Below are 20,849 nucleotides of genomic sequence, written 5' to 3' on the forward strand. Positions count from 1 at the left end.
GCTAGCCACTATTTCATCTAAAGGAGGTTCATATCGTCATTTTGATGGACTTTGCTGAGGATTATTTCTTTATTGTTCAGGATACAGTGCAGGGGTTTCATTGGAAAAGATTGTTGGGCGACATCCCACCCTTTTGTTGTTTATTGCAACCCTGATATCCAATGTTAGGTTCCAAATTTTGCACAGCAGCTTAGTACCAGGGGTTGTATTAATCCCCAAAATTTCAGTCCTCTGATAGTTTTGTTGAGCTGCAGCACCTACACAAAGTAGCTGTTATCCCAGGACAAGCAGGCAGCATATTCCCACACATGGGTGACGTCACCGACGGAGCCCCGCAGCGGACAGCCTCGAAAGCAAACTTGCTTGAAGATCTCGAGCTTTCGAGTGCTGCATCGCGCATGCGCGCGTGCCTTCCCGCCCGAACTAGGGGGCGCATCTCCTGTGAGGATCCTCAGTTCAACGTTTTCCGCGGAGCTGAGAAGACTTGTCGACTTGGTTCCCGTAGCGTTGTGCCTTCTCTTCACCGCGGCTGAGTACTCTTTGTTGTTTTCGGTCGCTGTGTTCTCGTTCTTTTCTTTTCTTTTCAAAAAAAAATACAATTTCTTTTGTGTTTTATTGTTGTCGGGTTGGGAGATTGAGGCCTAGGCCTCTCTTCCTCGTTCTCGACACGGACTTTGTCCTATCTATGTCCCGGCCTGTTACCGGGTTTAAAAGGTGTTATCAGTGCGGCAGGACTATCTCCATCACTGATCCCCATAGTCGGTGTATGATCTGTCTCGGGTCGACTCATCGCCCGGAAGATTGTCTTCGCTGCCTCACTCTTCAACCTCGTGCCTTCAAGCGCCGCTGCAACAGGTTCTTAGAACTTTTTCCTCGAATGGAGCCTGAAAAAGCTATGGCCTCGGTCGAGGCAGCTGTTAAGCCCTCGACTTCGGGACAATCCTCGAGTGCTAAGACCTCGACCTCGCCTCCTCGACAGGCCTCGGCCTCGAAGACCTCCGGGTCCTCGGCCTCGAAGGCCTCGGCGGTGTCCTCGAAGCCTGGATTGGGGGGTAAGTCTCCTGCTTCCTTTTCAGGTACCATCCCTAAGAAACCAACGGAGTCTGCGTCTACGCAACCTGGGGCTCCAGGTTCGACTCCGTCTTCTCGACCATCTTCAAAATGTGCTTCCAAGTCCAGGGAATACTCTCATTCGAGGTCGCCCTCCTTGGAACGCACAAGACCACCTGTGACTCCGAGTCCCTTGGTCTCCGTCCCCATGTTTGAGGACATGCTTAAGTCAATTTTGACTACGCAGATTTCCTCGATAGTGGCTCAGTTGGTCCCGGCCTCGACTCTGTCTTCGCAACTCCAGCCTGAGCAGCAGTCTGCACCTTGTCGACGATCTCCTCGTCGCAGGTCTCGATCTAAGGTTTCCTCGTCGGATTCCTCTCCTGAACGGATTTCTAAACTATCGTTGCCTCGATCGAAGCATCGGTCTCGGTCTTCGAAGCTCACTCCCTCGAAGAGCTCGAGGCCTTCGGATCTCACTTTGAAAATTGTGCCTTGCTCTCACAGTACCGTTGCCTCTTCGGTTTCATCGAGGCATTCAAGGTCGAGGACTCCGCCTTCGAGGCGTTTATCTCGGGATCGATCTCCTCTGGCTAAACCTCGCACTCCGCGCACCTCTCCATCTCGGAGTCTTAAGCGGAAGCATTCAGCCACTCCTCCTCTGACTGGCAGTGGAGCATCCTCTATCACTTTGCACCTCGAATCGGAGCCAGTCTCTCAATATTCGCGCGAGGCTTCTCCATCGTTTTCAGTGGCGCCTCATTCTCGTTCTGCCTCCCCTGAGGAAGCCTCGACTTCAAAGTCTTCTTCGTTTGCGAAATTTGTTTTCGACATGGGGCAGGCACTTAACATCGACTTGCATTCCGATTCTAAGTACATGCCCGAATATTTGGCGGATATGGAGCTTTCCCATCCTCCTAAGGAGACTTTGCGTCTGCCCATGACACCGGTGCTGAAGCAGACTTTCCTGCGGAATATGGAGACTCCTTATTCTGTGACAGCGATCCCCTCGAAGTTGGAGTCTCGGTATCGCACTGTTCCCTGCAAAGGTTTCGAGAAATCACAACTTTCTCATCAGTCTCTAGTGGTGGAATCGTCCCTGAAGAAGGCTCATCCTTCTAAGGTGTCTGCAACAGTCCCACCGGGGCGCGAAGGGCGCACTATGGACAAGTTTGGGCGCAGACTTTATCAAAATTCGATGATGACAAATCGAATTTTGAATTACAACTATGTCTTTACTTCATATTTTAATTATTTTTTGAAGCAGTTGTCATCCTTTTGCCCAGACTGGCCCAGAGAACGCCTTTCTGAATATAAACATATTATTCAGTCTCTCTCTCAATTGCGTCTCTTCATGTTGCAGGCATCTTATGATGCTTTTGAGCTTTCTTCCAGGGTCTCGGCATTTGCAGTGGCCATGCGACGTCTTGCATGGCTCAGAATAGTGGACATGGATCCCAACTTACAGGATCGTTTAGCGAACCTGCCGTGCCTAGGTTCTGAGCTTTTTGATGACTCGATTGAGGCGGCTACTAAAAGGCTCTCTGAGCATGAACGCTCCTTCGCCTCTCTTCTTCGTCCAAAACCAAAACCTTCTGTGACTAGAGCTTACAAACCTCCAGCTCGTCGCTACCCGATGAAGTCCACGCCGGCTTTCTCTAGGCCTCCACCTAGACGGCCCCAGCAACAACGTCCTCAAAAGTCCCAGGCGCCTGCTCCAACCAAAACAGCTCCGTCTTTTTGACGGTCCAGTGGTGAGCATTCTAACCTCTTTGCATCCAAACTCCTCCCTACCCATCGGAGGTCGCCTTTCCCTTTTTACATCTGTCTGGGAAACCATTACATCGGACCTTTGGGTCCTCACGGTCATCCGCGAGGGATACTCTCTACGCCTACTTCAGGTGCCTCCAGATCACCCTCCAGGAGAGTGTCTTTCCAGTTCCTCGCAACTCCCCCCTTCTTCTTCAGGAGGCTCAGGCGCTTCTTCGCCTTCGAGCGGTGGAGGAGATTCCTCCTTCCGAACACAATCTGGGGTTTTACTCCAGATACTTCCTAGTTCCAAAGAAGACGGGGGATTTGCGACCCATTCTGGATCTCCGAGCTCTCAACAAATTTCTAGTCAAAGAGAAATTTCGCATGCTCTCTCTTCCGATTTTGTACTCCCTCATGGATCAGGGAGATTGGATGTGCTCACTGGACCTCAAAGAGGCTTATACTCACATTCCTATCCATCCAAATTTTCGCAAATATCTCCAGTTCAAGGTGGGGAACCTTCATCTTCAATACAGGGTTCTTCCGTTTGGCTTGGCAACCTCTCCCCGGGTCTTCACCAAGTGTCTAGTCGTGGTAGCCGCGGCCCTTCATGCTCGGGGACTTCAAGTTTTTCCTTACCTCGACGATTGGCTTATCAAAGCTCCTTCTCTTCCAGAGGTTACTCAAGCGACCCTTCAGACTATTTCTTTTCTTCAAAGTCTGGGGTTCCATATCAATTTTCCCAAATCTCAGTTGGTTCCAACTCAATCGATCCAATTTATTGGCGCCGTGTTGGATTCTGTTCGCATGAGAGCTTTCCTCCCCCTCAATCATCAGGACACTCTCTTGCGCCTTTGTCATCACGTAACTTCCCTGTCGACTCTCACGGCTCGACAAATGATGGTCCTTCTGGGACATATGGCATCTACGGTGCATGTGACTCCCTTTGCAAGACTCCACCTTCGCATTCCTCAGTGGACTCTGGCGTCCCAGTGGCAACAAGCCCTGGATCCGCCTTCTCGTCATATAGCGGTGACGCCTTCATTGAAGAACTCTCTCCGCTGGTGGATGCTCTCTTCCAATCTTTCCAGAGGTTTGCAGTTTCACCACCTTCCTCATCAGAAAGTTCTCACAACAGATTCGTCCGAGTACGCATGGGGAGCCCACGTAGATGGTCTCGGTACGCAAGGGTTATGGACCGCCACAGATCGTCGATGTCACATCAATCTGTTGGAACTCAGAGTGATATTTCTTGCTCTCAAAGCTTTTCTTCACCTCCTTCACGACCAAGTAGTCCTTGTTCGGACGGACAATCAAGTAGCGATGTATTATGTCAACAAACAGGGCGGGACGGGTTCCCACTACCTTTGTCAGGAAGCTCTGAGGTTGTGGCATTGGGCGATTTCTCACAACATCCTTCTTCGCGCTGTTTATATTCAGGGCCTTCAGAATTGCCTTGCAGACAAATTGAGCGTCTGCTTCAGCCTCACGAATGGACGCTCAACTCCCCCACACTTCGTCAAGTATTCGTTCGATGGGGGACTCCTCGGGTGGATCTCTTTGCGTCACCCAGCAACTTCAAACTACCTCTGTTTTGCTCCCGCATTTTCTCGCCTCTTCATCTCGAGGCGGATGCTTTTCTTCTGGATTGGAGGGGTCAGTTCCTCTACGCCTTTCCCCCTTTCCCTCTGATTCTCAAAACCCTTGTCAAGCTGAAGTCGGACCATGCCACGATGATTCTTATAGCGCCTCGGTGGCCCCGACAACCTTGGTTCTCTCTTCTTCTTCAACTCAGCATCAAGGAACCTCTTCTTCTGCCAGTTTTTCCTTCTCTGCTCACTCAGAGTCAGGGGTCTTTACTTCATCCCAACCTGCAGTTTCTTCACTTGACAGCATGGTTCCTTTCTACTTGACAGATTCTGCTAAATTTTCTCAGTCTGTTCAGGATGTATTTCTGGCTTCCAGAAAACCGTCCACTCGTCAATGTTATGGTCAAAAGTGGACCAGATTCTCGGCTTGGTGTTCCACTCATAGTCTTCAGCCAAAATCTTCTCCTTTGGCTTCCGTTCTGGATTATTTGCTTCATTTATCTCAGTCAGGTCTTCAATCCACATCTATTAGAGTTCATCTTAGTGCAATTGCTGCTTTTCATCAGCCTTTGGATGGAAAACCGCTCTCGGCACACCCTCTGGTTTCTCGTTTTATGAAGGGCCTTTTTAATCTCCATCCACCTGTCAAACCGCCTCCTGTTGTATGGGATCTTAATGTTGTTCTGGCTCAACTGATGAAACCTCCTTTTGAACCTATTGACTTGGCTCATTTTAAATATCTTACTTGGAAAACTGTTTTCTTGATTGCCCTCACTTCAGCTCGTCGAGTTAGTGAGTTGCAAGCTTTGATCTCGGACCCGCCTTTCACAGTTTTTCACCATGATAAGGTGGTTCTCCGTACACATCCCAAATTCTTACCTAAAGTAGTGTCTGATTTTCATATCAATCAATCTATTGTGCTACCGGTATTTTTTCCTAAGCCGCATTCTCACCCTGGTGAGGCGTCACTGCATACTTTGGACTGTAAACGTGCGTTGGCATTTTATCTTCAACGTACTCAACCTCACAGAACTTCTCCTCAACTTTTCATTTCTTTTGACCCAAATAGATTAGGTCATCCCTTCTCGAAGCGCACCATCTCCAACTGGATGGCTGCTTGCATTTCTTTCTGCTATGCTCAGGCTGGTCTTCCTCTACAGGGTCGAGTGACGGGCCACAAAGTTAGAGCTATGGCGGCTTCTGTCGCTTTCCTCAGATCAACTCCTATTGAGGAAATTTGCAAGGCTGCCACTTGGTCCTCGGTTCATACTTTCACCTCTCATTACTGTCTGGATACTTTATCCAGGAGGGATGGCCATTTTGGCCAATCTGTTTTGCAAAATCTTTTTTCGTAAATTGCCAACTTCCCTCCCCCCTTTTTACTTAGCTTGGAGGTCACCCATGTGTGGGAATATGCTGCCTGCTTGTCCTGGGATAAAGCACAGTTACTTACCGTAACAGGTGTTATCCAGGGACAGCAGGCAGATATTCCCACAACCCTCCCACCTCCCCTGGTTGGCTTCTTAGCTTGGTATCTGAACTGAGGATCCTCACAGGAGATGCGCCCCCTAGTTCGGGTGGGAAGGCACGCGCGCATGCGCGATGCAGCACTCGAAAGCTCGAGATCTTCAAGCAAGTTTGCTTTCGAGGCTGTCCGCTGCGGGGCTCCGTCGGTGACGTCACCCATGTGTGGGAATATCTGCCTGCTGTCCCTGGATAACACCTGTTACGGTAAGTAACTGTGCTTTTTGTGTTTTGTGGAGCATGGCACTCTGAGGTTGACCTCCATTTCAGTTGCCTATAAGTCTTGAACCAATAGATCCAGCTGAAAAATTTTGCATGATTAGTTTGAGACCCCTGTGAATGTCCACCCAAAATTTTACTCAATTTGGAGGAGGTCGAGCATGGATGATTTTCAAAATTGGACCACTTAACGTGGAATAACCCATATGCAGAAGGTTTGTTGCCTTGAGTTACAGCCAACGCTTACCTACAGATGTTAAGCCATGTGTCCTCAGCATATATGCCATATCTTTTGCTCTCCTCAAAATGAGAGAGTCTCAGGGACCTCAAGTTCCAATGGAAATGGTACACCCAAGACAGAGACACAGCAGGCAAACGATAAATCTGGAACTGCCCTTCTAAACAATGGATAATAGTACAGATTGAGCACAGTTCCGACGGACATCATTTAAGTGCAATGGTGAGTATCAGCATCCTAGTTTTTCAGAAAATAAATAGGGTTCAGGCATCATCTGAATGTGTCAGGGTATGCAGGGATTGGCCTGTAAGGGCAAGATACAGCAGGCAGATAAAATACTAAGGGGCTGCCCTGTGAAGCAATAGATAATAGCATAGATTGGACTATCCAAAAGATCAGAAAGACAGCAGTTAGCAGAGGCATTAGAAAGTGTCCAATTATATTACATTACATTTCAGAGTACATTTATCACTAACTCAGATGACACATGTTTGTTTCTGAAATAAAAATGCTTTCAAAGTTTGCAGAATGTCTTAATTGGTCATACATTTTAAAGTCATTGGTAGTAGATTCCAAATCTTAACTGCCTAGAAGATCAGTTGTTGGACATACTTGGGTATTGTAGAGATAAAAAATGTTTGGATGAAGGATTGCAATTTTTTGATAACATTTGATCTAAATTTGTCATACTGCATGGGCAGGCCTCAGTATATATCAGAAATATCAATACACAAATTTTAGATGCCGCCCTTGTCTCCACAGGTAGCTAGTGTAGACAAGCAAATAAGGATGATAACCTGTTAAATTCTGACATTCAGTCTAGCTTTCAGGCTGCATAAGGGTTTGTGGGGCTGAGCCACTCTAAGTTGAAGATAACAGCAGAAAATGAAATACCAGCAACTGTCCTAAAAAGAAAAAGACACAAAAACCCAGATTGGACAGGGTTCAGACTGACAGCAATTAATATTTACAGTAGTTTTTTGTTTGTATTATTATGAGTCCCAAAGTGTTGTTTAGACTTTCACATATTTATATTCATCTACATCAGTGGTTTCCAACCCTGTTCTGAAGGACAACCAGCCAATTGGGTTTTCAGGTAAACCCTAATGAATATGCACGAGACTTCCCTGGGAACTTGCGCAGCCATTTCTGATCATGGCTCTGTACAGAGTAGGAGCGAAGAACAATTGCTCCTGCCCCGTTTCACTGCTAGACCACAAGGGTTCAAAAGGTATGTTGGAGAGGGGTCCGGGAGGCAGGAGGGAAATGGGGTGGTTAACAGTTGGCCTGAACAGGGTGTAGGAAGGAATGCTCCTGTCCCAGCTCACCACTGGACCACCAGCGGGAGACCTGCAATGGGTCTGGGTGGGGGGCATGCAGACTTGAGGACCCGAATATAAACTGAGACCTCCCCATTTTTGGGCCCCAAAATCTCCGTTTATATTCAAGTATATACGGTAGACTCAACTTATTGACTTTGGGCAAGCAGTCAACTAGTATCATTTCTCTAATTTGGAGATTCATAATTACATTGAGGTTGTGTGTTCATTTCTGTCAATCCCCTGGAATTCGCTGGTTTGGCACAAATTAAAGGGGGTGTTGCTGATGGATGCTGTGTTCTTTGGCTGACAGTTTTGTGAACAGCCTCTGCCCATGGCATCTCAAAGTAAGAAAGAGGTTTGAAGCTTAGAAGATTTTTGAGGTATTACCACATTTCCTGGGGAATCTTGTGGTGATCTAGGTGTTCACGGTGAGCTGTGATAGCACACGCTGTTTATCTTAAGTGTATGCCAAATGCACAGAGTATACCAGGCCACAATGCATTTCATCTCCAAATGATGCATTTTTGCAGCATATAAGCTCACGTATCATAGAATATCTAGGAAATGGTAGTGCAGGCAGAGAAATAACTGAGTGCTAGCTGATGCAAATGTTACATCTACAGTGAAACTGGCTAGATGGAGAGAGGATTGGCTCTGTATTGTTGCTTGTCTGTCTGTATGAAAGTGATTGTATGACAGTGTGTGTCACTAAGAATGGGTATGTGTTTTTGTGAGAGAGATAGACTTTGTACTGTTGTCCTCTTAGTATGTTGCTTTTGCTTGACCTTTAAGTTAAAAGATACAAGAGATTTTAATCATCTGCAAACAATAAAAGGTGGGAACTACTAATCTAGTGGCACAAGATATTCTCTGTGTCAGTCTATGGAATTGATCAGTCTTTTTCCTAGACTTGGTAACTTTCGTATATATTTTGTAACCTGTTCTGTTTTGTTTTTCTTTGCAGATTTTGTCAAACTTCCAAACATGGGTGACGTGAAAACCCCAGATTTTGATGATCTTTTAGCAGCTTTTGACATTCCTGACACAACGAGCCTTGATGCTAAGGAAGCTATCCAGTCAACCAGTGATGAATCAGAAGGCCATCTTAAATCAGCAGGAATATGTATGGATGAAAACTTGTCCTTGTCCCATACTGTCCCTGCATCTGATGTTCCAGTTGTAAGTGTCATTGTAAAGAACACTAGTCGCCAGGAGTCCTTTGAGTCTGATAAAGAGGGCAATCATCTTGGTCTTGGCCTCCTGCAGAATGGATTCCGTGGTTCTGACATGCCATGTGATCCTCATAACATAGGACATAATTATGGAAAATTTGATTCTACTTTTATTAATGGAGATAGCTCAAGAAGCTATGTTGATAAAATAGAATCTCACAAGACAGAATCCTTACCAACATTCACTCAGTTCAGTCCAATTTCTAGTCCAGAACCAGATGACTCTGTGAAGGACAATGGTATTACTGATAAGCAAAATGAAGCAGAAAGCCCATATTTTCCACATACTCCATTATATGTTCCTTCTGAGACTTGTTCCTTGGATACTCCTCAAAAGCCACTGGAACCAGAGTTGAGTATGTTTGATCAGTATTGTAAAAAGGAACAAAAGACTGATATTCAGAGTCCCCCCAAAAATACTCTGGAAACAAAAACAATGGAACAGGACAGAACAATAGATAATATGGAGGAATTAAATAAAGATCCCATTAAAGCTGATAGCTTTCTTAGCTCTGCATCACCTTTCAGTGATCTCCAGAACAGCAGCATAGAGGAATCCAAAAGTGTTTCAGCAGATATGAATACTACTTCTTCAGCTCCACCTCGCCAGCGCATAAAGCCATCCCATTCAAAGCTGTCATCTTGTGTGGCAGCATTGGTAGCTCTACAAGCCAAGAAGGTTGCTGGCATTTCCAAGGAAGAGCAGATAAGTACTGCAAAAGAAATTTCTGTCCCTTTAAAAGAAGCAATAAAAGGGAGTCCTAAAATGCCCAAATCACCAAAGAGTCCAAGGAGCCCATTGGAGGTTGTAAAAAGGATAAACAAGCAGCCTGATAGCCCAATGAGTGTCTGTAGTGACACCAGTAGCAAGGGCTCTCCATCTGTGGGAGCTGGATCTCCTCCAGCCATACCAAAAGTTAGGATTAAAACCATCAAGACTTCCTCAGGGGAAATTAAAAGGACAGTGACTAGAATCCTGCCAGACACGGAAGCAGATGAGTTGGAGAAATCTCCTGAAGAATTCTGTGCTGACAATCTTACCTATGAAGAGCCTGGTGTGAAACCTTTAATTCTTGATTCAGAATCTACTACAGAGAGTGAACAGACTAAAACCCCTACTAAAAGTGCAACTTCCACTTCTGCCAGTTCAGTATCCAGCATAGTCAGTGTTAAAATGGAGAATAATGCAAACAAAAATACAAGTGTAGCTTCCTCTCCACTTCAGAACCCCGGGAGTGGCACTGTGAAAGTTAATGTGGCACAACTGCAAATCAAGAAGCAACAGCAGCAGCAGCCTGTGACCAAGCCAGTATCTAACCTAACTAATCATCTTCCCAAGGCTGTACACCTGGCAAACCTCAATCTTGTGCCTCATAGTGTTGCTGCTTCTGTAGCTGCCAAATCTTCTGTCCAAAGGCGCAGCCAATCTCAGCCAACACAAATGTCTGTGCCCTTGGTGCATCAGGTAAAAAAAGTTGCACCAGTCATCGTTGAAGCATTTAATAAACTACTAAATAGTGCCAATCCTGTGCCACTGTATATGCCAAACCTTAACCCACCTGCAGAAAGCAATATACGTGTACCTTCATCTGGCTTCTGCTGCCTAGAATGTGGAGATTCTTTTGCACTAGAAAAGAGTCTTACACAGCATTATAACAGGCGAAGTGTCCACATTGAAGTTCTGTGTACACAGTGTTCCAAAGTACTGCTGTTTTATAACAAATGTAGCTTGCTTGGACATGCCAGAGAACACAAGAGTAATGGTTTCATCATGCAGTGTTCTCAGTTGTTAATGAAACCTATCTCTGCAGACAAAATGTTTGCATCATCTGCTACAGTAACCTCATTGGCATTAGCTACTCAGTCTTCAACTCTGACAGCTGCCTCAAAGGCTTCTGTATCACGAACTTCCACATCAGATTCAAGTGGGACTGGTAGTTCTAGCAATGTTCAGCCAGCCATGCCTCTATATGCTGAACCCACAAGGTTAAGTCGCCATGGACCTAAATGTCTTGAATGTAACAAGCAGGTGCAAGATTATTGCTCTCTAGCAGGACATTTTCAGAGGACAGTGGAAGAGAATGATGGATTGGTAAGGAAAATATTGTTGCATTCTTTATTGGCTTTCTGTAATTTTTCGCACATTTTCTCCCTCGTTGGGATTATTCTTTCAGGTTGTAGGTTCTACTTGTTCTTAGCAATCAAAAACATTCATTGGCCTGATTCAGATGAAGGGAAATGGAAAGGATGAGATCTGCACAAAACCAACAAATATCTGAGCAGATCAAATCCACAAAAGCCCAAATGAGTTATTGATATGTAATAAGGATTAACAGTATCTTTTACAAGCAACATAAATAATGCATATACACATAAAAACCCAATGTGGCCTTGTTTCATCCCAAATTGGACCACATTAGGGGTAACACTGGAAACATAAACTACAATGTGAAAATCATAAGAACATAAAAATGGAGGTATAAATATAACAAATTGTGTAAGTGATCAACTAAGAATAAAAAGCTATTTTCTAAAATATATGCATATATTGTTCTCTTCCATACACTAAAAACAAATAGCAAAAACATACCTGAATGAATGGAGTTATAAAGTACCTATGAGCACCTTGTATCATGCCAACAACGCAGTTTAACAATAGCGTTTGAATATAAATTGTATGAAAATACCTTCATTTTAAGCAAACCAATTAGACCATGCACTAAATTTATTCCTGTCTGCAAGCAGATAGCACAGGAAAATAAGTAAACAAACTTGCTGAAAAACAGCAAGATTCACTATACATACCACGAGAGCATAAGAATTGCCATACTGGGACAGACCAAAGGTCCATCAAGCCCAGTATCCTGTTTCCAACAGTGGCCAACCCAGGTTCAAGTACCTGGCAAGACCCCTTTTTAAACCCTGCTAAGCTAACTGATTTTACCACATTCTCCGGCAACGAATTTGAGTTTAATTGCACGTTATATGAAGAAATATTTTTTCTGGTTTGTTTTAAATTGACTACTTTGTAGCTTTATCGCATGCCCCCTAGTCCTAGTATTTTTGGAAAGTGTAAACAAGCGATTCAAATCTACCCTTTCCACTTCAATCGATATTTTATTGGCCTCTATTATATCACCCCTGAGCCATCTCTTCTCCAAGATGAAGAGCCCTAGCCACTTTAGCCTTTCCTCATAGGGAAGTCATCTGATAATTCCTAACATTCTAGTGCTTTCTTAGCCGTTGCTTCACATTGATCTCAGGATTTCAACGTATCCTCAACAGTGACAATCTTTTTCCTAGGCAGTGATTCCTAATGTGGAACCCTGTATCACTTAGCTTTAGTTCGGGATCCTCTTTCCCACATGCATCACTTTGCACTTGCTCACGTTAAACATCTGCCATTTTGATGCCCAGTCTTCCAGTCTCACAAGGACCTCTTGCAATTTAACAACTTTGAACAACTTTGTGTCATCATCAAATTTAATAATCCCACTTATTTCCATCTCTAGAACATTGATAAATATGTTAAAAAGCAACAGTCCCAGCTCAGACCCCTGGCAACCCCACTATTTACCCTTCTCCATTGAGAATATTAAGTGGTTTAAAATTTTTTTAGTAAACTTGAGAATATTAAACGGTTTAAAATTTTTTTTAATAAACTTGAAACTTGAACTTGAAACCATTTAAACCCACTCAATGTTTTCTTTCTTTCAACCAGTTCTTAATCCATAATAGGCCATTACTACCTATCTCATGACTTTCTAATTTCCTCGTCTTTTATGAAATACTTTGTCTCTTGAAAATCCAAATACACAATATCAATTGGTTCACCTTTATCCACATGTTCATTCTCCCCTTCAAAGAAATGCAGTAGATTGACGAGGCAAGATTTTCCCTTGACTAAATCCATGTTGGCTTTCTCTCATTAATCCATGCTTACATATATGTTCTGACAATTTGTTCTTTATAATAGTCTCTACCATTTTACCCAGCACCGACATAAGATTCACCATTCTATTATTTCCCGGATCACCTCTGGAACACTTTTTAAAAATCAGCATCACATTGACCACCCTCTAGTCTTCCAGTACTATTCTAGATTTGAAACAAAAATTACAAATTATTAACAGTAGATCTGCAAGTTCATTTTTCAATTCTATGAGCACTCTGGGAAATATTTTTAATACATGGAAATACTTTTAAAACCAATTGGAGAAAATTTTTTTCACTCAAAGAGGTTGTGGTAAGAGTAGATAGCGTAGCTGGTTTTAAAAAAAGTTTGGACAATTTCCTGGACGAAAAGTTCATAATCTGTTATTGACATGGGGGAAGCCACTGCTTGCCCTAGATCAGTAGCATGGAATATTGCTACTCTTTGGGTTTTGGCCAGGTACTAGTGACCTGGATTGGCCACTGTGAGAACAGGCTACTAGGCTTGATGTACCATTGGTCTGACGCAGTAAGGCTATACTTATGTTCTTATAGTTCTTGTGATTTGCTGTTCAGTTTGTCAATTTTGTCAATTGACTCATTACGTTTTCCAGTGTTACAAAGATTTGTTTGAGTATGTTTATTTATTTGATTTTCTATACCATTCTTCCAGGGGATTTCAGAATGGTTTTCATTAATTTATTCATGTACTCAAGCATTTTTTCCTGGCTGTCCTGGCAGGCTCACAATCTATCTAATGTACCTGGGGCAATAGGGGGATTAAGTGACAAAGAGTAGCGTGGGTTTGAACCCACAACCTCAAGGTGCTGAGACTAGCTTTAACCACTGCGCCACACTAAGGGTCAATTTTCTGTTTGTTTACCGGTAACTCTCCCATATCTTCCTCGGTGAAGTCCAAAGCAAAGAATTAATTTAATCTCTCCGCTATGGCCTTCTATTTCGCTGAGAGTGCCTAAAAAGTTTTTTTGTGTGTGTTTGCTTCCAGCACATTCTTCTTTTCAAGGTCTCTCTTCGCCTTCCTTATTAGCGCCTTCCATTTGACTTGACATTCCTTGTACTTTTACAATTATTTTCAGTCAGATCCTTCTTCCACTTTCTGAAAGATTCTCTTTATCTCTAAAAGCTTCCTTCACATCATTCGTTATTTACGCTAGTCACCATTTAATCTTCCTTCCTCCTTTTCTAATACATGGAATATATCTAGTCTGGGCTTCCAGGATATTGAATAATATGTACGCCTGATGTAAATTTTTGATTTTTGCAGTTTCTCCTCTTAAGTTTCTTTTTTACCATTCTCATGTAATCATAGTCTCCTTTTTTAAAGTTAAATGCTATTGTATTGGGTTTCCTGTTATCAAGCGGCCCCAGAACAATTAATTTTCACACCAATTCAGGCGCTTCACTAAGAACTAGGTCTAGAATTGCTTTGCCTCTTTTCAGTTTCTGAACCAGCTGCTCCATAAAGCAGTCCTTGATTTCATTAAGGAATTTTATTTCCCTGGCATGCCCTGATGTTACATTTACCCAGTCAATATAGTGGTAGTTGAAATCATCCATTATTATTGTGTTACCCATGGGTCACATAATCAACTCTGTGGCAAGAAAATGGTTGACCAAAAAATTACATTATAACTTGTGTCAAATGGAAGCAAGATGTAAAGTTGATGAAAAGCTTATCCGCTTCAATAAGCATTCCACTATGCATTTCAATGATATGATATGTGTATTTCAAAGTGGATCTGAGTACAGTAGAATCTCAGTTATCCAGCACCCATGGGGATTGGTGGATGCTGGATAACTGAGAGTTGTCTCTCCCTTCCAACTTTACTCTTATCATCCCCCCACCCCCACTTGTAGGTCTAGCATCTTCTTCCCTTCTTTCTTAATTTCTTTCTCTCCCCCCTTCTCCCCACACTCCCTCCCTCTCTTATCTAAAGCAGCAGAGCCAGTGCTGACAACCCCCTCCCTCCTTCCAACACCAGAGAAAGAGAAAAAATGATGTGCTACTTCTCTAGACTAACAGCAGCAGCAGTGGAGGCAAGTAAAATAAAAGCTGCCATGAGTTCTTTCTCTCTTTGCTGCTGCTATCTTTGCCTCATAACTGGAAATGATGTCATAGGGAGGCAGGTCTGGCAGCCGCAAGAAGAAGAGAAAAGGACTCACGGTGACTTTTCTTTGTTTTGCCAAAGGGGTGGTGTTGGCGTTGGGTGAGAGCAGCAGACGCTTCCCCATTACCATGGGAATAGTTGCTATTCCCACGGCGCTACTGCTGAATGGTCCACCATTTCCAGGGGATTTTCTGGGGTTCTTCCCACTAACTGAGATTGTTAGTGTCTCCACTGAGGCAGAGCTGCTTCAGGAAACCTAAGCTGTTCTGAGGCACCAGAAAGCCTCTAAAGTGGTTTTAAAAAATACTTAATATAAAACCCAAAGAACAGAGCACAGAAAAACAGACACCTTCAACTCATGTGTAGAAGAATGAACTGGGAATCACAGAGCACTGCCAAAGGAGGCGGAGCTGAAAAATATAGATGATGCCTTCTATACAACTTACAAGTAGGGATAAATAACCCATTGGTCAAGACTAGTATGCCATTTGCACTAGAAAAGCTAGTGAAGGAGATGTAGGAAGCCATTTGGTATAGAAAAATATTAATGTGGCCATGAGTGTAATAGCTGAAACAATTCAGTAGCCCAAGGACACCATGTTTTGAAAACAGGTTTTCTTGTGGGCAGATTCTGGTGAACTTGTATGAATTCCTGGAGTTTTGAGGAAACAGGATAGCTGCTAATTTAGACCCATCATAGCCATTTTATTGTTGTGGAAATACTGTAGATGGAATTCCTCTATTTCTGATGATCCACTATATTGCGTCTGAACACCTTTATGAGTTCGGTTGTGGAAAGTATCAGCAGTAAGATTTTCTGACAAGATTATAAAAAATAATTGAGGATTTTTGCACAAGTTCTGGTTGTCTACAGTGTTTGTAATAAAATTGTACCATGTAATAATTTAATAAATTGTATCTGAAATGTTTTCCTATTCTATTTTAATGATCATTTATTTTAGATATCTCCTTGAGAGGTTGCTGTGTAAAATATTTTGGCTTAATTCTGCCTTGAGATTTGGGTGCACATACCTCCCCCTTTTTTTTTTTTTTTACTAAACTGTGATAGCGGTTATTAGCGCAGGAAGCTGCGCTGAATGCTCCGCGCTGCTCCCGACACTTATAGGAACTCTTTGAGCATTGGGAGCAGTGCATCTCCCTGCATTAATAACCACTATCGCGGTTTAGTAAAAGGGGGGATAGTTTGTCACCTTTGGCATTAAATGCTCTGATTTTAGGAAGAACATCTTGCCAGTGATTAACGTGATTCATGCTTGCTAAATTTTTTGCATATTTTCTGCTTTTAATTTGAGTAATTTCCTTTTAATTTTTTATGCTAGTTATATTTTTGTTTTATTTTGTGTTCAACCTTGTTTTTGTGCACAACTGGTTCTTTGAGTTCATTCTTCAATACCTGTTATATTCTTCCTATATTTGTCCCTGCAGTTCTGGAGTTCTGATTAAGGTTAACATAACAGTGCACGAGTGCTTTCATTGGTACAGTGGAACCTCATTTTTCTTTAAACAGAAAAGGTTGAGGGAGGGAAATACAAAAGTATATGAGAAAAAAATGTAGTAGTTTTTAATATCATTCTCCAAATATGAAAGATTTTGAGTAATTACACAGCTTAGATTATCAACATCTCCCAGTGATTGGCTTCAATTATAAATGTTACAGCTCTGACCAGGCCATGGGTGGCTTCATTAAAGTGCAAGCTATAAGCTCTGAAGCTGTGCTCTCAGTCTAGCAGCCAAAATGTTATGCAAAACGTCAAAACGTTTTGCTCTTTTTTTATTATCTTTTTTTTTCCTCTTGCTGCTTGGCTGAAGACTATTAGATATGGTGCTCTGCTGTTGACACAAGGTATTGCTTTTTTCCTTCTTTCTCTTTCCTTGAACAGACTTGTCAAATATGTCAGATGATGCTTCCAAACAAGTGCAGCTACACTGCCCACCAGAGAATCCACGCACACAAATCCCCCTACTGCTGTCCGGAATGTGGGACTGTGTGCCGTTCCGCATATTTCCAAACGCATGTCAAGGAGAACTGCCTCCACTATACACGTAAAGTAGGATTCAGGTCTGTGTCAGAGAGGCCTTTTTAGTTCATTTTGTAAAGTAAAAATGTAATTCAACTCGTCAAAGCTTGAAGATCATTATTCCCAAAATAGCAGTTCAGTGTTGCTGAGCAGATGCTCAGTAACTGCCCAGCTGTTAAATGTTTTTGAGGAAAAATTAATTTTAAAAATAATAAACATTGTAACTTTTTTAACTCTGCTTTCTGTTCTTGACTGAGTTTGGAACTCGGATTTCTTACAGTATGCTAATTAGAGTTTCATTAATGTTAAAAACACAATTTGGACACAATTTGAGAATACTTTATGGCAAAATGAGTTTGTTCTTCTATTAGTTTTGCGATGTTTTTCATTCCAGTTGTTTTTCTTCACAGATGCATCCATTGTGGAGTTGTTTGCGTGTCTTTAGGTATGTTGAAACTTCATCTTCAGGACAAACACTGTGAAGTCTTCCACAAGTGTTCTTTTTGTCCAATGGCCTTCAAGTCAGCAGATAGCACCACTGCCCACATCACTGCTCACCACCCAACAGCACCACACAAGATTGCTCAGTAAGTGATTGTGACAGTGACACTTGCACGTCTAGAAATTCTGTATAAAATTGGAGGTAGCACTTGACAGATTCAAGTGCTGACTAGAATCATAGAAAGCCATTCACAGTGCCTTCTTTAAGAAAATGAAAATCACAAGAACTATACTGTATATAAATCAGAAACTCAAAATAACATTTAAACAGTATGGACTCCTGTGATAAGAAAACTGCAACATCCCCAAAAAGTAGAGAAAAAGAGGCATCAGAATAAATGTACCCACATAATTCAGCACAATCAATTTTTGCAACATGGGACTAAGTCAAATGGCTGGTGAGCCTATAATGGGACAAGTTTTTCCTTTACAGTTTTGTTTTGTGCTTGAGTTTGATTTGGAGATTTTTGAAGGGGGATATTTGCTAGAACTCTTGAGGTAGCTGTGTGTGAAACAGGGCCACTGTTGAGTCTAGCTGTTTAATTTTTGTTTTCTGTTTCCTGTTTTTTTCCCTTCTTTATGTGGTGGATTAATTTAGTCTTGATGTATTCCTGTGTTTAAGAAGATTTGGCTACGTATATGAATGTACGAACAAATTTTATATACATAGAAACATGATGGCAGATAAAGGCCAAATGGCCCATCTAATCTACCCATCCATAGTAACCATTATCTCTTCCTCTCTCTAAGAGATCTCAGGTGCCTATCCTATGCCTTCTTGAATTCAGACATATTCTCTGTCTCCACCACTTCTTTTGGGAGACTGTTCCACACATCTACGACCCTTTCTGTCCTTAGATTACTCCTGAGCCTATCACCTCTTAACTTCATCCTATGCCCTCTCATTCCAGGGCTTCCTTTCAAATGAAAGAGACTCAACTCATTCGCATTTACACCACGTAGGTATTTAAACGTTTCTATCATATCTTCCCCTCTCCCACCTTTCCTCTAAAGTATACATATTGAGATCTTTGTCTGTTCCCATACACTTTGTTACCATTTGGATCTTCTTATATTTGCAAACTTGGATTTACAATTCTGACAGAAATTAAATCTAATAAAGAGAACGACTGCAGATGGTGGATGATGAAATGTATATTTGCTTGTCGACTATCGAACCCTATTTTGAATTAATTTGCACTCAAAAACAAGCACATCCATCTCATTGATTAGCAATTCAATTCTATCTACTTTTGTATCACTGTTGTTAAAATTAGCCAGACATAGCTTAAATAACTTTTAATAAATAACTTTCAAATTTAATTTTTCCTCAGTTTAGTGTGCTGGAGCTAAAAAGGCTTGATTATAGAGCTTGGATCCAGTGCAGGAAAGTCCCTGAAATACAAATATGTTGTATCACTGCAAGCATAAAGGGCCTATAGACCCTATCAAAGGCCTTCTCTGCATCAAGGGATAAAATTAAATATGGGATTTGTCTAGAGGAAGCTATATCAATGAGACCTAGTGCTCATCATATATTATCAAAAGTCTTTCTGCCTATTATAAAGCCCTATTGGTCCGAGTGGATAACATCCAGCAAAACCTTTTGTAATCTAGCATCCAATATCTTAGTATAATTAGTACCCAACAACGATATCTACTTATAGGGCTTGCCAGGAGTTAGAAGCCAGCATTCATCCTCCCGAGGGTCGACCAGTTCCCAGAAGAGCTTCTTACTTCTGAACAATCTGCTGGGAGCTGTTCTTTTCAGCACCATAATCCACTCAAGATGAGTGGATAGTTCCCAGCAGCATTTGCAGCTCTTATGCAAAGTAGCTCTCCTCTCAGGCTCAGTGAGCTCCACTGTTTGGGCTCCCTCCGCTGTCCAGTGACAGGTACTCCACCCTATCAGAGTCACTCTTAACTAGATAGAAATCCACATCAAAGAAGTGGAAGTAGAACAATCGCAGCAAATTAACCACATCTCTCCATATTGCCGTTATGTGCTGATGGCGTCCCGGATCCGAGTATCTGAAGTTTGTTGGTCAGGTGTTGATTCCCCTGGGTTATCCCCTACCATTTCTTTTGTAGTTGTAATGATTGTACCCCTCAAAAGGTTGACTTTGATGGTTTATGTTTTATTAAAATTTGTTATACCTCTTGATCATACGACAGGTCCAAGCGGTTTACAGTAAAAATTCAATATAAAAAGAGCTCCAATAATATGATAGACCTCCAGCATACAAACAAGAATTCAATTATCTTTAAAATCACACCATATTCTAAATTAAATCTGAATGTCCTCTAACCTCTATAATCTCAGGCATCTTCCTGCCAGATTGATTTCCCTCAATAAATATGAATAATCTCTGATATGGATAAGTCATGATATGATGATGTTGAAGAACTGAGAGAGGGGTCCTGAATCTCTGGGAATAATTTCTGGGCACCCTCCATTGTACACAACCTTTGTAGTTTCCCTTCTAGACAGAAGGTTAGTATGAATGAATGCTGCCATTTGTATTTAATGTCCTTATCCAGTACATAGTGGATGTAAGGCTTCTTTTCTTTTCTTTTGTGCAGTGTGATGATAGCCAAATCGTGATACACAGTATCTCAATGGGAAAGATGTCCCAGCTAAAACACCTACACTGTGCACTTTAGCCAAGTTGGCCTCCTTCAGCTTTTGTGTTTTGAAGCATGTAGTTTTTTTCTGTGAATTGTCTTCCTATCAATTGTCATAGATCCTGTTGAGAGGCAACTGCCAAGGGATGTGATGATACAGAATAAATCAAAACAGCAAAATCCAAATAACACCAAAAGGTTCCACAAAGGAAATGAAGCAGCAAAACAACAAAAGATTGTGGAACAGAAGATCGGATGTACCAGTTTGTAGTTTAATAAGCGTCCAAATAACTTAAAAACAATCCACAAAGGGTATGTATATGCAGTCACAAGTGACCCACAGGATAAAAACCAAATAATGTATACAATAAAAATGACCCAAATAGGCTGTGTTTTATGACTTTTATGTTTTTATATTTAAGACAGCCATGTGTTTTAAGACTTTTATGTTTTTATATTTAAGACCCCTGAGGAAGGCATTTTTATTTTGCTGAAACACGGCCTGTGTTGATTCATTTTTATTGTATACATTACTTGGTTTTTATCTTGTGGGTCACTTGTGACTGTATACACCCTTTGTGGATTGTTTTAAGTTATTTGGATAGTTATTAAACTACAGACTGGTACATCCGATCTTCTGTTCCACAATCTTTCTGTTGCTTTACAGAATAAATCATAACATTGCAACTCTTGTGG

At 42.1% G+C, this 20,849-nt stretch overlaps 1 protein-coding gene across 2 annotated transcripts in view; it reads left to right on the forward strand.

Moving 5' to 3' along the window:
- Window positions 1–20,849, forward strand: part of ZNF592 (zinc finger protein 592) — a 49,931-nt gene that overhangs the window by 11,844 nt on the left and 17,238 nt on the right. For both annotated transcript variants that reach the window (XM_033920276.1, XM_033920275.1), the window contains exons 3-5: window positions 8,659–11,018; window positions 16,890–17,068; window positions 17,438–17,614. In XM_033920276.1, coding sequence (XP_033776167.1) covers window positions 8,659–11,018; window positions 16,890–17,068; window positions 17,438–17,614 — 2,716 coding nt within the window. The remainder of the gene's footprint in view (window positions 1–8,658; window positions 11,019–16,889; window positions 17,069–17,437; window positions 17,615–20,849) is intronic.

The sequence above is a fragment of the Geotrypetes seraphini genome, chromosome 14, assembly GCF_902459505.1.
Source record: "Geotrypetes seraphini chromosome 14, aGeoSer1.1, whole genome shotgun sequence".
Classification (NCBI taxonomy): domain Eukaryota; kingdom Metazoa; phylum Chordata; class Amphibia; order Gymnophiona; family Dermophiidae; genus Geotrypetes; species Geotrypetes seraphini.